The following is a 16,534-nucleotide window of genomic DNA, read 5'->3' on the forward strand; positions in this document are numbered from 1 at the left end:
ATTAATAGAAGATTGGGAATTAGGGGGTGTTGCTGAGGCTTCACAGAAAACATGGGCTTTGAGGAGGGATTTCAAAGAAATAAGGTGGTATCACTCAAGTGTTTGGGGAGGCAATTCCAGCAAAGGATGGTTTATATTAATTGAACATAGGACTGGTCACAGTGGGCCAGGTCAGTTGTTTGTCCTGCTCAGTACACTGATATGGGGTGGATTTGCATGTTCAGCAGTGTAGTTGTTTGTGTCTGTGTGATGGCCCACCACACACAGATAGTCACCTGTATAAAAGGACTTCTTTATGCTGCTATGGTATCTCGAGGTGTGTTAACAGAAATCATTCTGTCCTTTTGTCTGAGGACTGTTTGTGTGTGTGTGCTGCGCACATGTGTGCATGTGGAGGAAGGCAGCATGTAGATAAAAACAAGCAGAGAATAGTGATTGGCAAGACCTCAGGGTGTGTGAGGAATAACTCCCCTGCCACTCACTTTCAGCTATCAGAGCTTTAGGATGGATTGGAAAAGCCCCAGAATCCTAAGGTTTCGATGCTGGTAACAGGAAAATTCAAAATATTTCAGGTTTGGGCAGGACTTGCGCCCAAAAATTAGATGCTGGCTGCTAAAAATGTTGATGCTTTGAAATATTATTCTAGACCTAGCTAATATTATTCTAGACCCTTGCCAGTCTTTGCAAAAACCCATGGATGGCCCCATCCCTGATAACTGAAACATTGGTCATTTCCTACATAACTCAGATGGTAGAATCACTCTTAGAATGCCATAGAGTTCCATTTTCTGTGAACTTCAGTAGACATTGGTAGACGATCTAGCCCTAAACTATTTGAGTCAAGCATTTCTGGAGACTTGGGTTTTGTTTTTTTGGCAGGGTCATATGAACTCGCATAACAAGAAAGTGGGGAATGCGGGGGACTCAATAATTAATGCCATATGGATTTCTTTCTCCTTGAAGAACATCTGTTTTGCAAATCAACCTCATTCCTATCAATATTTATTGCCAGTGCTGTTTCCTTTGTGAAAGTACAATTTCCCTGCCCTCTGGCAGGGGCATCCCTTTATGCCTGGCATGTGTGGTGGAGATGGTGTGGGCTTTTTCCCCCTTAATGGCATCACCTGTGTGTGGGCTGTGTTCCCCCAGGCAACCTGTTTATTAGGCATTCAGCTTGATTTGCTCGAATAGAGCTTACATGTTGGTTAGACTATGTCCACTCTTTTATTGAGCATTCATTCTGTTTTGTTTACAGGGCGGTTATATGACAATAAACATTCATTTACATCTTCTACCATTAATAATTTGTTCATGCTACACTTCTCAGTGCATTTCCCCATCACTTTGCAAACCACAAAAAGTCTGTGTGTTTTTTTAAAGTGGGTTTGTTGTGCTGGGGGACAGAGCTCTTTCATCACTTTAATCGTACAAACTTACATTTCAAGTATGCAGTTGAATCCTTCCTCCGAAATAGTGACAGTCTGGAGGTGATCCTAATCATTTGGTTGTGTCATTTTCAGAGGTTCTCTCCTAGTCTCTGGCCAGCAAGCCTAGTGCTAGTTGGCTGGCAGATGCAGAGATGTCTAGCAGGGGTAGACTGGACTGGTAATTCCTGTGCTATGGTTTGTCACAAGAGAGAGAGTACAGGAGGGGAAGATCTGGGAAAAGATGCCATGTTTTGCTGTGCCTCTAGGAACATCTGTTTTGCACATCAGCCTCATTCCTATCCATATTTATTGCCAGTGCTGTTTCCTGTGCTAAAGTCAGGACCAAGCATCCTTTTTTAACTTTCTATCAAAGGAGGAGAGAGAGGTAGAGATTGAAAAAGAGACTGGGTCAAGGTAAAGCAAGCCTGTGGGAAGCATAACTGGGGTGGCTTCCTATTGGGTTTTATCTACAAAAACTTTATCTTGCTGTTGGTTCTATTAGGGTTAAGAACAGTATCTGTTGTTTTGTTTAGGGCCTTTGTATCTCAGCAGGGTGAGCTTCAAACATGTAAACACTGGTTTCCATAATGTCTGACAGCTTAAGGCGGTTTATTGTCTGCTTGAGGTGAGACTCCTTATCCCTCATGGTGCCAAATTAAAAATTTCAAAGATTGCTCTACATGCTTAAGGCAGGAAATCGAGTAATTTTAATTTTTTTAAAAAAGTGTGTTTATACTCTAGAATCTCCCATACGTTTTAATGAGATGGAATGGCTGAATGTATATCTCAAGACTCCCCAGCTCTCTTTAAGAATGTCCCCATAGGTTTAAATTGCAGCATGGCCTTGAAGCAATCCTTAGGGCTTCTTGGGTGGATGAACCGGTATGGAGATCCATCTCTTGTAATACTAGTGGCCATCCAATGAAGTTGAATATTGGAAGGTTCAGGGAAGGGGAAAAAAGTGCTTCGTCACATAGTGTCAAGCACATCGTTCTGGAATTCACTCACAGATGCTAATAGAGATGGCCACTAATTTAGATGGCTTTAAAAAGGATTAGACAAAATCATGGAGGATAAGACTATCCATGGTCTCTAGGTCTACCTCCACTGTCAGAGGTAGTATGCCTCTGAATACCAGTTGCTGGGAAGTACACTTGCACTTGGGTCATGCTTGCAGGCTTCCCATAGACATCTGGTTAGTCACTGTGAGAATAGGTTGTTGGACTAGACAGGCTTTTGGCCTAATCTGGCAAGTATCTTGTGATGATTCTGCTTTTGCTATACAGTAGGGCCCCACTTCTCAGCGTCCTGCTTTTCGGCGATCAGCGGGTTAGGTTCCAGACCCTCTTGCGCTACAGCTGATCCACTTTTTGGCTGTTTTCGCTGGGGGTCTGGAACCTAACCTGCTGTATGAGTGGGGCCCTACTGTACTTACTATGATGTGTTATAGGGCCAATTTGCAATAATGGCAACATGGAGAAAATTTTCCAGTGTTCATGGTGAGTTGTGTATGCTCCCTTAGAATACAGCCTGCCATGGAGAGGATCTACCACTACCTCTTTCTTCTCTTCTTCTCTTCCTTCTCCTTCTCCTTCTAATAATAATAATAATAACAATAATAACAACAACAACTATTTCATGGGTCTCCTGGTAGTCTGTTATGGAAAGGACTGTTCAGCAGGTCAATAATTGCTTAGCTAGTGCAACATCTGGTGCTCTAGATCATTCACTGTGCTCTACCATGAGGGAGAATTTATAAGTACTTGTGGATTCTGGTAGTGCTAGTAGCACCAGCATTATGGATGTAATTACAGATTCCAGTTTTTTCTGCTCAGCCTCTTCTCCCTCTCAGCAGCACTTTAGAACACCATTTTTGGTGTATGTGTATGAAGGCACACCAGGATAATGCGGAATCATTGTTTGACACTGTGGTTATAACAGGATGGTGATGGTGGGGAATATGGACGTCAAAGTAATGCTGAAACAAAGCAAGTCCCTAATGTATTTTGAAATCACCAGATGTTGATCTTCAGAGATAACTAAAAAAAAGAAAAGAAATAAGCATGCCTATTTATGCACCATTAAAAATAAATTATTACATGTTATATAATTACATAATGCAGAATACTAGAAAAAACACTGACATTATAGGATTGAAACTTTTAAGCAATCTACTAAAATCATTTAATCATATAATACGTATCTAAATATTAAGCACGCACAATAATATTTTGCAGTTAGCTCCTGCTGGTGGCTGTGCTTTTCTCATTCCTGATAGCCTCATGCCTCATTCCTAATTGCAATATACAGCTCTTTTCTATCTTTACCATGCACTGAAGTCCTGAGTCTTTTCCTGAATCTGATGAAGGTTCCCTTTGACAAACTTTGTGATTTAAATGGTCACGAAAGAAGATAAAAAGAATGAAGGAAAGGGATCTAGTGTGCCTGATTCATTTAATGGGTGAGAATAGGAATATATAGCTAGGTATGTGGTCTAAGAGCCAAGTCAGATGATATATCATTCAGCTTATTCATGCAAGCAATAGCTTATATGAGCTGTCTGTTTGTGTAAGTAAGAGTAGCATTGGGCTTTGCGACTCTTGTTCTGTTAATGCTCAATCTGATGCTCAAACTGCACATTACAGTTGAATTCCATGTTTGTTTGTTTGGTAGGAGCATTATCACTAAGCTATGAACTGGGATGGAGGAAAGGCGAGCAGAGAGGCTCTTTGATCCTCCTCTCCCTCCTGCCCCCAGTAGGTTTTATTTTTTCAGAGCAAGCATATCTTCCCTCAAACTGCTTTTTCTCCTTCAGGGTGATGCAGAAACTCTGCATCTTTTCTCCCATGGGTGAAGAAGCATCTTTAGGAAGAGTATGTCTGAGCTGGAAAACTGTACCAGAGGGAGGAGGAAGCCATCTCTCTGCCCATCCTTTTGCTATCCCAACTCGCAGCCTGCCCAGCCTGATTTATAAAAACAACACAATGAAGCCGGAGAAGGACAAAAACATCATATTAATATAATCTGTAGTTTGAGCCATGAGGCCCCCTCGAGCAGGACACTTCTGCAAGCAATTGTTTACCTGAAAAAGGTGGCTAATATGTTGTCTGAACTGGCTCTTAGAACATGTTGAATCAAAGGCACAGGATGTTGCTTTTCCAGCGCTACCCATTCCTGCCCAACTTGCCAGCATGTAACGAACATTCTGTTCTGTTTTGGATGGTTTGCTTTGTTTGCATCCCTTCAGAGAATCATGGCCAATAGGTGTCTGAGAATTGGCTTTGTGGCTGGATGCCGACAGGGCCACAGAACCCAAACATCCACAGAAACTGCTTTGAAAAGAACTAGACACATGTCTTGGGAATAGCACAGTTGAGGCTTTTCAAGGTCTGCAGTCATCTGTGGCTGCATCAGTTCCTTTTTGGTCCACATTTCTGGGATGATCTCATCAGGAATGTCTTTCAAAGGGGGTGGTGGTAAGAGATTTGTGATCCTAGATCAGACCAACGGGTGGCCCATTTACACAAAAGTCCTGTTTTTGCCCAGTGCTTGGATTGCTAATGTCAAGATTGCAGGAGCCAGAGTAACTGCTAAGGTTCTGGCATACAACATTTTAGAGAGGAAAAGAAAAGTCAGCTGAAGACCCATGGGTTTTATCCAATAGTGCCTTTGAGTTTTCACATTGGAGTCCTGAAAGCAATGAAAAAGCTGGCCATGCTTAGCAACTTCCCGAGCAAGTGAGAGAGAGAGAGAGAGATCCTTTCTCTTCTGCCGGAATAGTTTCCTGCTTTTTATTTTTAGCAAATTGGTGCTTGAATATCTCGACTGCTAAAGAGGGGAGCATTTGAAAATGGAAGGCCTTGCAGCTGTATAGTTCCTGGCAATCTGAACTGGACTTTATACCCAGTATGAAGGGCTCTTTCTTCCCAAAGTTGGGAACTCATCTAATTCTGCATAGAGAATAGCTTTCTCTGGTACATCTGCTTGTACTTAAACTTTCAAAAGCACTATAGCCACAGCAAAAACCTTGATTCATCACGGACTGTATCCTGCCCTTTTTTTAAAAAAAAGCCCCAATGTCTCTCTTGGTATCTTGGGCACTCTGACATGTTCATTCTGAGAGTGCTTTACATTTGTTATTTTTATTTAGAGGGGGCCCTGCATGATTTTTGTACAGAAATAAATACGTTTGACTGGATGTTCTAGGAAAGCCACTAGGGATACAACTTGTGCAAAAAGGTGTTATGACCAGCTGGGAAATCGCTGGTCAAATTCTTATGGGCTATCCTAACTTTTTTTTTTACCCCAACTTACATTTTTAAGCAAAAGCTCCCCACAGAAATGAATAAATACTTCAAATCTTTAGGCACTAACAACAGATTTCTTAAAACAGGGAAGACCAGATGCTGAGGAATTATTGCAGCCTTGAGAATGACCTGTGCCTTGGATTCAGTGCGGTGGAACTTGAATAGAGAAGAGCTAGCCAATAGGTGGGGACCTGTGACCTTGCAGTTGTTAGACTCCAAGTCTCATCAGCCCCAGCCAACATGGCCAATGATCAGGGATGATGGGAGTTGTAGTCCAGCAACACCTGGAGGGCCACAGGTTCCTTATTGCTGGGCTAGCTCCTATGATGTTGTGAATCCCACAAAGAAGAGCCCTGCTGAATTACCAAAGGTCCATCTAGTTAAGCATCCTGTTTCCCGCAATGGCCAACCAGATGTCTGGTATTGTACTGCTTCAGATGGATTGCATAGATTGTTCCACAAAGTGTCAGCTTGTTCTTTTAGTATGTTTCTGCCAAGTGGCCTAGTTGCGTCATTATAACTCTTGTTTCCCTTTTTTTTTGCCCCTATACATATTTCAGCCTTCAGCAGAATGAAACCAAACAGATAATTAATCTGGCCTTTAAACCTGCTTGCCTTCGCTTGCGTAACCAGGATGGGGATTCTTGGATGAAGTAGAAACTAATCTAACCCACTCTCTGGGAATTGGTACTTGCTTTCTCAGTGGCACTTGTTTTTGAAGTGGCAGCTATGTTGTGGGGAGCTCTAGGGGCCTCCTGGGAAAACAACGTGCTGCATCATATATTACTTACAATTGCTCTTCCTCTATGTCATACTGTTATTCTTAGCATTCTCCACTGCTTTGGTAGGTTGCTACCATTTTCTCCGTCTTACTAAAGTAGGCTCTCAGTTTTGGATGGTTGCCAAGCCTGGCAGGGTGACTTGTGGGTTGTTTTAGTGCATGCTTTGCTTGTAAGTTTGAGCTTCATTCACAGTTTAGAGGCCTCCCATTCAGATTGTGGGGGTGGGGTGGGGTCGGGTGGGCAGGGTTGGGTGGGGGAAGAACCAGAGTTCAGTGCTGGAGCACATGCTTTGCATGCAGGAGGTGCCAGGTTCAATCCCTAGTGTCCACAGTTCAAAAAAAGCATGAGATAATAGGGTAAAATGAAACACCTCTGCCTGAAACCCTGCCAGTCAGAGCAGACAAAATTGGGCTCTGTGGGCAAATAGTCTGACCTGGTGTAAGGTAGCTTCCTATGTTCTGGTGTGTGCACTGAGCAAGCACATGACACTTGTGAGGAGCTAGCCTGGCTGTGGTGAAAGGAAGCTGCTGCCACTTTCCCAAGGTATGAGGCAGAGGGAGGAGGGTGTGCTGCTTCTTCTGGAGGCTGCTCCCCATGGCGCTATTGAGCAGGAGGTCATGCTTCGTCAATTTTGAGGCCTTGGAGGATATCTTTGCTGTGACAGGCTCTGTAAATCCAGTACTTGGCTTGGGATTCTCCAAAAGCACTTTGACAGACTTGTCAGGATGAAATTAATTTGGGGAGGGGAGGAGCGGGGGGGGGCATAGATGAGAAGGTTCTCTGTGTTGGAGAAAGGCAGGAGGAGTGGGATTCCTTTTGTGTTTGTGGCAGGTCCCAGGGGTCAGCCACAGGGATGGTTTAACAGGAATATCCAATTATAATAACAGATAAGCTAGAGCTTTAGCCGCACTATAACTCTCAAGCTGATCTGCAGCTGTTGGGTATGCTGTAGGCACCAGTCTCACCTCCCTCCCCTGCTACAGACTCTTGAGGTTATCCACTTAAGAGTTGCTTGTGTAGAGATTTCATTTGCCATCATTTTAGGCCTTATTGTCCAGTTCACAGCTTGGTTAAGCTGAAGTACTTGAAAGCCACAGGACTCTGTTATACCCCAATCCTAAGGACTTGTAATTTGGACATGGGTTCCACTGGAATCAATGTGGCTTGCTTCTAGGTCAGATAAATTATGATTGTGACTTTAGGTCTGTTTATTGCAGGTAGCCAGGTCTCTGTCCCCTAGATTTGGTTAGGGGAAGCCCCCTGAAATAATCAGTAGTTTGATGGTAACATCCTGGCTGAAATATCCATCAGCCAGTTTCCTGTACTTCAGTATTCTAGGTCAGACATGACAGGAGCGTGTTTCCTGCAAGGCAAGAGACCCTCCCCTGTTCCAAATCCATTTGTTCCTTGGGTGCTGTGATACTTTTTGGATTGTGCTTTAATTGCTCCTCTGCAGCATAGTCCCTCCGTCAGTGCTAATAGCATTGACTTTTTGGCTTTCTTTGCCTATTTGTTTTGTACATGTATGATTGGACAAAGCTCCAAGGCATGGAAGATAGGCAGCAATTAGCAGATAGCAGCTGCATCGTGTAGAATGTCCTCCTTGAAGAATAGATTCTAGCAGCAGGAGACATGGTGTGAATTAATGGGCTACCAAGCAGTGTTAAAATGTCCTAAAAAGGGGTTATATGGTTTCTGCAGTAGCATCCTTGCTGCCTGCCCTGTATTCTTGCATCCTTTCTCCTGGTTTAATACTTGTAAACAAGAGGGAAAATCTGATTTGCCCTGGCTGGAGGCAGTTGTTATATAATTTGAATGTAGTAGTGTCTGATCTCACCTTAGACTATCAGAACACTTTGATGTACCACATTGTGGGGATGAACTACAGGGGAGGTTGTAAACCTTTAGCCACAAGTCTCTGATCTTGGTCAATGTCCATCTAGCCCAGTATTCTGTTTCTGATAGTGAGTAGTCATAGGCCTCTGGAAACTCACAACCTCTGCTGTTTGCCCTCAGCATCTGGGACATTGGAATTGTATTGTTCATTTAAGGTTTGTTTGTTTCTATTTATTTACTACACAATATATCCCACCTTTCCTCCAGGGATCTCAAGTCCATGTATAAAGTCCACCTTTATACTCACAACAACTCTGTGAGGTAGGTTAGGCTGAGAGATAGGGACTGGCCCAAGGTTTGGCTTAGTGGGGATTTGAACCTGGGTCTCCAGTAGTCTAAGCACTCCTGTTCTATTTAGCTACCATGGCAAATAGCCATTGATAGGTCTGCCTGTGCAAAGGTTTCTGCCCTTGTGTTTTCTCTAACACAGGTTTAACCTACTGGGCAAATGATATCAGTGCCCTTGAGAGGTGATATCACTTGCACAGACCCCAGTTGTTACTACGTCGAAAGGGGAACTACAAAGGAGGCAGTCTCTTACTATGAGTTATAACAAATATTAATTTTGGAGCAGAGTTTCTTGAATTCCTTTCCCAAACTGCTCCAGCACCATTAACTGTTTAGCTTTGGTTGTTCTCCTGTCCATAGATCTATATCTTTGATTCTAGTAAGATTTTTGATCAGCCATATACTGCATGGAAAAATACCTTTTAATGATGGTTTTTCCATCATGGGAAATTATCAAACCTCCCTGTCCTTTTGTATTCTGTGGTCAGTGCATGCGTGCATGTGTGGAAGGCAGAGACACCAAGTATGGAAGCTGTGTATGTATGATGTATTGATCTTTAGTTTTGGCAAACACCTTTGACCTGTTGTGCCATTAACATACTGCTTAATCAGGTGGAATCAGAGAAGGAATGAGTTTCCAGTCATCAAACAGGGACCAAAAAAAGAGAAAGGAATAGCCTTCCTTTAGATGGATCATTATTTGCATGGCTTTGAGGGTTAGGCTCCCAAACAATGTCAAACCTACTAACTGCCATCTTGTAGAAGAACTTACCCAGGTCCTTAGCTTATTGTGAGAATAAAGAAATATCCACTTTTTAAAATATAGATCAGAAAATGGCTGATGTAGTCTTGGATTATAGGCTATATTGGCTAAGCGCCACATTGGGTGTTCTTCTGCCACATTGATCACGAATGCACTTTCAGTGGGGAAAACTGCTGCCTTCCACTTACTATCTTGGTATAATGTATAGTTGTGGCTAAGCATGAGCAGGGATGCACAAATCCAGATGCCCCCCCCCAAAAAAAATTGAACAAGGCAACTTCTGCCCATGTTGCTGGCTGTAGAAAGCAGGAAACAGGTTTATTTAGCCTGAGAGAGAGTGTGACTGGCCCAGGATCACCACTGAGCTTCAGGATTGAGTGCTGTGGCTCTGCTTTGTATTTCACTGCTTAGTAAGGATAAAAAGATGATAATAAAAATCAGGGTGTTTTCAGAGGCATTATCCTTATCTTGGAACTTCCTGCCTGAAGAGGTCCACTAAGTGTTCTCTCTTCTTTTTAAACAGAAGGCATTTGAAGATCTTGGGGCCAAACATACATGTGATGTTATACAATAAATAGGCACTGTGTGTGTGCTTAACCAGGACTGGGTGGGGAGGGAGATTTTAATATTTATTCCCCCAACCTCCCCTGTTGCATTCTCTACCAAAGGGGAAAAAAAATCTCCCCAGCTGCTATTTGTTTGGAGGGGGAGAGTGCCAACAGAGGCTTCACTCCGTCCTGATGCCAGTAGCAGCTTGCCGGGGGGGGGGAGGGAGAGTGTTTAATGGGGGCTTTGACTGGGGGAAGGGTTAACCCCCTTTAAGATCCCCACCACCACCAAGTGTATCTAGGAGCCTTACGAAGGTCCCCCATTGGCATGGACTCTTTCTCCTAAGGCTCCTAGTCCTATGATGATGGGGGCTGATGTCCATTCCAACATCAGTGGACAAGTGACAAGATAAGCCTCCTGCTTGCTACTTTCACAGTGAGGATCCAGCTACCCCCACCCCTGTAACTGTTTAAGGAAAAACAAGGTAATATAGCTGCCTGAAACATATTAAAGTGCATGTCTACTTTGGCCCTCATTCAGTTTCCTTCTGACCATCACTGGTGCAGATTAGTTGAGAACATTCATCCTCACAGAGCTTCATTTGATGTCTCATCAGCATTCAATATTCTAGATTGGAGGAAAAAAGAATTATGTGAAAACATTACTTTCAGTGTTTACCTCTTCCCTTGGAAATAGCTCATATGGTTCACAGACCACCATATCAACAACACGCAACAGAAGTGTACCTGTTTTTCAAATGCCGGAGGCTTGGAAGGGATGGGCAGCCTTCTGAAAGACACCCTTTAGCCAAACATATGCTGTGTTTGCGCAGAGTAACCGTTGCATGCAGAAATAATTACATCAGATGTTCCCTTTACAGTCACCACTTCAGTGGAGGCTATTCTGTGTGCTGCATCCCACAGAGAAGACACTACTTAGTGTAATCGAACAAAGTGGGCTGAGGAAGAGATTGTGTTCACGTTCACTCTGTCAGGCAGCACATTAATTAGCTCCCTGTATGCTTACTAGACAACAGCAGACAACAACAGCAGAGACTGCAGCCTTGACTTGGGAGTATGTGTGGGTGGAAGGGGGTTCCCACACTCATATGGCAGCATTGGGAATCCCAGCACTTCAAGCCTTTGGTAAAGATGGCCCTTTCCTAACCCTGTCCTCGTAATAGGCACTCCAGAACATGGATGGGGAACCTGTGGCTGTCCTCATGTTGCTGGACTACAACTCCCATCATCCCCAGCCAGCATGGCCAGCCAGGTTAGCCACCTCTGTTCCAGGGCATTGTGGTCTGGATCTCTTCTGAATCTTGGTGTGTTCCTACAGGAATAAGCCTATCCTTTCCACCTATATGAGAGGAGAAAACAGTATAACAACAATAATGCCTAATATTTTCCAAGGCTGATATATAGTACCTTTCAGATGTACAGTGTGCTTCCTGTCCAGTATCTCAGTAAGGCTTACAGCAGTTGTGTAACATTAGTGCCAGATGGCATGGAGGTCTGAATCCAGTCACCCTGTGACTGAGGTGACATTGGAACTGTGGACTTACATTCATAAACGTGTAACTGCATGATTGATTGATTGAGTTTGAATTTGTTTATATGTCGCCTTTCCACAACAGGCTGTGCCCAAAGCGGCTTACAAAAAACATTTAAAATACAGATCATTGGGGTATGGGAGAGAAGTCAGTTTACAAAACATAATAAATTCAAATAGGACAAAAACCAACAATTAAACAAATATAAAATAAATTCAGTATTACAGAAGAAATAACCTAGATTTAAATACATAAATACAAAGCCAACAAACAAACAACAGTAAACAAAAACAACCAGCTAAAAGACAACAGGGCTCCAGGTGCTTGTCTTGCTTGATTTTTCCACTTTCACAGTTGTATGTATCTGCATGTTTGCAGATGGGGATAAGCCCACATGTCAAGTGAGTTTGGAGTTATGTGGTCATTAAATGGTGATCAAAAGCCCATTTTCAACTGCAGAGACAGCAGGCATAGGTTTATTGACACATTAGAGCAGGGATGAGGAATGTGTTGCAAGACTACAACTCCCATAATGCCTAACCCCATAACCATGCTGGTAGGAACTGATAGGAGTTGATGTCTATCAGAGCTCCTTTGGGAGGAAGGGCAGGAGATAAAAATGATATAATTATATTATATTATATTTTATTATTATTATTATTGATGATGATGATGATGATGATGATATCCTGTCCTTCCTCCCAAAAGGAGCCCAGGGTGGCAATACACATCGGAAGCGGGGAAGGTTCCTCTTTCCTGCATTAAAGTATTGTGATATTAGATTACCTGTCCTCTGTTGTCCAGTATGGGGGTGAAGGATGACCTTTTTTGGTAATGTTCAGACAGTTAGTGAAGATTTTCCCAAGATTGCATTATCCAACAGCAGTTGTTTTTTAATGGTAACCTAAATAGGAAATAATTGTACACCCCTTTATAGTGGCTGAGATGCTGCCTACATGAAGTCAGTGTTCAACCCAACATTAAAACTAGAGTTCCATTATTTGTATTTTGGTAATTTCTGTAGAATGGATGCTCTCTATGGTTTGTTTCCATCTACCAATTAATCAATATCCAGATTTTCCACAAATACAGTGCATACCTCCCATTTTATTCTTTTTTGGCAGTGCTTCACACACATTTATGCTTAAGATGTAAATAAAAGAAAATGCATTGGGCTTCTAAAAGATGAGTTATTCAAGTTAAATGGTCTTTTAAAATTTGTTTTGCACTCTGGATCTTGGCTCCCGCTTTACTATGATTAATACCTCATATTTTATTCTTGCACTTTCCTGAAGTGTTGTGATTATGGATGAGCCCAGTGCCATGGACAGAGTCAGTTTGCTTTTTAAGTTGCCATCTTTGAAATTATTTTTAAAGACATGTCTTGAGGAAGAAACTAACCGTTTTTCTTTCTTTTCCATTTGTTCCTTTCTTTATCTAGCACCGAAGACATGTAGCCCCAAACAGTTTGCATGTAAAGATCAGATCACCTGCATATCTAAAGGATGGAGATGTGATGGAGAGAAGGATTGTCCAGATGGTTCTGATGAATCACCAGATATATGTATGTATATTTTATTTATTTTCCTCCTCTGGTAATTATTTTTGTACCCCATCCAGCATCTTGTATTGGTGATAATAGTCCTCTCTACCCATTCCCTTCCTCCCTACATGCCATGATTCATGGCATCCTTTCAGCCTTGAAAATATTAAAACCAACTACCATATTAAAATTAAGTACCATCACCACTATGATGGTAGTGATAGCATCATCCAGTTATGGAATATAGTATCCAGTACTCTTGCTTCCATGTAACCTATGTGCTAGTGCAACCTTACAGCATCTTATCTTGGGCATTTTTGAATATTGTTTATTTATTTAATACATTTATATACTGCTTTTCAGGTGGACCTCACAACAGAGGTTTACATAAGATTATTCTATTGATAAAGGTTAGCTCACACCTACATTTGGCTTCTCCACTTATGTCTCTGCAAACTGAGTTAGCTGCTCCTCAAAGGAAATTTCTGGGAGCCAGATCTCTCTCTCACTCACACTCACACACACAAGTCACATAGAAACTTTCTAGTATAGCCTTCTCTTTGGTATGCCAACTTTCCAAGTGCAAGAGGTTTTGATATAGGAGAGCATGCAAGAATCCAAAACTCTGCCTCCCTTATGAAATGGCATATTCCTAGCTGATCTGTACAATGCACTATTCCTGAAATTTTGGTGCTCCATTTGTGTGAGATTGGCCGACAGCCTGGAGGTTCCCCACCTCTGTCCTAAAAGATGGGATGTTAATATCTAAAATAAATGAATAAAATAATGTTGTGTTTGTTGGACCACAGAGAGGTATTGCTTGTGATGCAAGTTGCTTACATTGAGGAAGTGCCATAGCACAGTGGTAGAGCTTCTGCTTTTCATGTAGAAGGTCCCAGGTTCAATCCCTGATGTCTCCAGACAGGGCTGGGAATGTTCCCTGCTTGAAAACCTGGAGAGCTGCTGCTAGTCAGCGTAGACGATAGGTAGCTAGATGGACCAATGGACTGACTTGGATAAGGTGGCTTCCTGTGTTCCAGATCTTACAATAAGTGGAGTGGACTAAAGTTCTGGTACACTAGATGTTGGTTGGAGCATTCAGGAAAGGGAGCAGTTACGTAAACCAACCTTGGCACATACTTCTCTAGCTCCATGGCCTTGAGTATAGCATACAGCATGGATGTATTGTCTAACTGACAAAATAAATACGAATGCATCATGGAAGCACTAATGGCGGGTCCTCCATACATTTAGACATGGATATATAGCTCACATTAACTAGTTTTATTTTAAGCCCTATGTGAATAAATCATCACTACAAGAAACAGCCTTACTTATGAAAAAATAACCCCAAACCACTATTACAAGAAGAACTCTGCCATACGGACCTTTCTGTATCTCTGGACGTACAGTCATTTGGGCAGCAGTGATGCACATCAACAACACTGTATGGAAATTGGACTGTGTTTCCTCTAAGCAAGCATTTTATTTCCTTTTAAAGATGAAAATGAAAATTGGAGGATGTTATATTTAGATAAAATCACATTTGATTAATGTAATCATTAATCAGATGTGACAGAAATGATTTGTTGAAAATCTGCATAGATTGCATCAGATAATGTACTTTCTGTTGCTAATAAATTAATGTGAAGGCAAAGCTGGCTATTAAAATGGATGTAGTTATGATTAGTCACCAGTTCCACACCTATACTTACCAGCTTTCAGAAAGCCTAGATAGTTATCAGCAGTCATTTTGCTTTTAGTGCCCTTGCTTTTATTAGGTTGGCTTTTCTTATGCTCTGTCATCTTGTCTCCTGGTATTACTTGATGTTATGCAGAAAATGACAGAAATGTTTTTATGCTGAGCTCCTTGTAAAAAATATTAGTTGCAGCCCTACACTCATTTACTCCTGAAGGGTGTTATTACATTCAGTAGGGTAGCCCAAGGTCAGGAGGCTATAGATTGTGGGTGTAGCTACTGGATACTGAGAAATATGAAGTATAATAGAAACAGCAAAAAAAGAAGAGTCACGCTGATCACATGGCACTGGAATTCAGCATCTGTCATATTTGCAGCTGTGAAGGAGTTTTCCCAGGCCGGATTGGTCAGTGAGTCTGCAAAATTTGGAGGGGGGGGGCTTTATTTGTTGTGTGAAGTGGGTGGCTTTATTTCTGTGTGAAGATGTGCACAAATCAATCTGTCATTTCCTATGGCATGTACGTTCCTTTTTTGTATCCCCCATCAATCTCTGGATACTTTTAAATGGATCTCTGGAAAGCTGAAAGAAGCCCCTGGAATTGCAATAGTTGAATGCACATTTGCAAGCACACAGTCATGTGGGGTTTCCAGAAAATTTTGAATTGGAAAACTTTCCTACACAAATTAACGTAATTTGCCTCAAAACATTTTCAGTTTGCATTGGAAAATTTTCTCATGCCGTACAGCAGGACTAGAAACTTGCCCCTGAAGATGTTTACTTTATTTATTTAACAAACTTTATGTACCACTTGACCGGTACAAAACCTCAAAGCAGTTTGCAAAAAACATAAAAATAAAACATTACAATTATCAATTAAAGATATTAAAACAGGTATTTAAAATATTCAAAATCTAATTAAAATCAGCAGTAAACTAAAACAGATTAAAACACATGTAATTTCTACTGTTTTATTTAATAAAATTGCTGAATTACAACTCCCATCATCCTTAGCAATATCTGCCTGGCCAAAGGTTCCCCATACCTGCCCTAGAGAATCATCTAATTCAGCATGTTTATTTTATTTGTGTTTGGGAAACAAAGCGAAAGACCTGAAACTGCCAAGCTTGTCTAATACTGTACTTGTTGTTGTTAATGAACTTATTGAAACAGAAAATTTTTCATGGAAAAATAAAGCACTGGAAAATTTACCAGAAAATGTTCTGCCCTATATTGCTGGTTGGGAGTAATTATTAGATTGTACCCATGATGAGTCCTGCACTTTCTATGCTTCAAACACATCCATGTATGTGCTCATACATGCCTTAAAGAAAAGGTGAGCACAAAGCAGGACTGAAATTGACTAGCTCAGAACTGATGTCATAAATTTATGGACTCTTAGACAGTATAAAACTACTGGAAGCAATTGGAATTAAGAAACTTGAGTTAAAACAGACTTTTCCCTTCTGGGAACCTTCTGATTTCCATTATGATGTACATTTTTCAAGCTACCAAAGTTGATTTGAGAGTAGTGTGATCATAGCGGTATGAGGGTGAAGTTGTTCCCATTACTGCTTTCTACCTCATAGCAGGGAATGGAGGGATTGTTTAGATTCTTTCCATTGCTGTGTTTGTGAACCAATTCTGCATTACAAATTTGCTTGGAATTCCAAAGTCATCTGTTCAAATTAATGTTCACGGCATGCTCTGAAAAATCCATTGCTGCTGGG

General features: G+C 41.6%; 1 protein-coding gene across 6 annotated transcripts in view; it reads left to right on the forward strand.

The window, feature by feature from the left end:
* LRP1 (LDL receptor related protein 1) overlaps positions 1–16,534 on the forward strand; it is a 448,332-nt gene that overhangs the window by 127,176 nt on the left and 304,622 nt on the right. For all 6 annotated transcript variants that reach the window (XM_061614615.1, XM_061614609.1, XM_061614610.1 and 3 more), the window contains one exon: positions 13,006–13,128. In XM_061614615.1, coding sequence (XP_061470599.1) covers positions 13,006–13,128 — 123 coding nt within the window. The remainder of the gene's footprint in view (positions 1–13,005; positions 13,129–16,534) is intronic.

This window comes from Rhineura floridana, chromosome 3, assembly GCF_030035675.1.
Source record: "Rhineura floridana isolate rRhiFlo1 chromosome 3, rRhiFlo1.hap2, whole genome shotgun sequence".
NCBI lineage: Eukaryota > Metazoa > Chordata > Lepidosauria > Squamata > Rhineuridae > Rhineura > Rhineura floridana.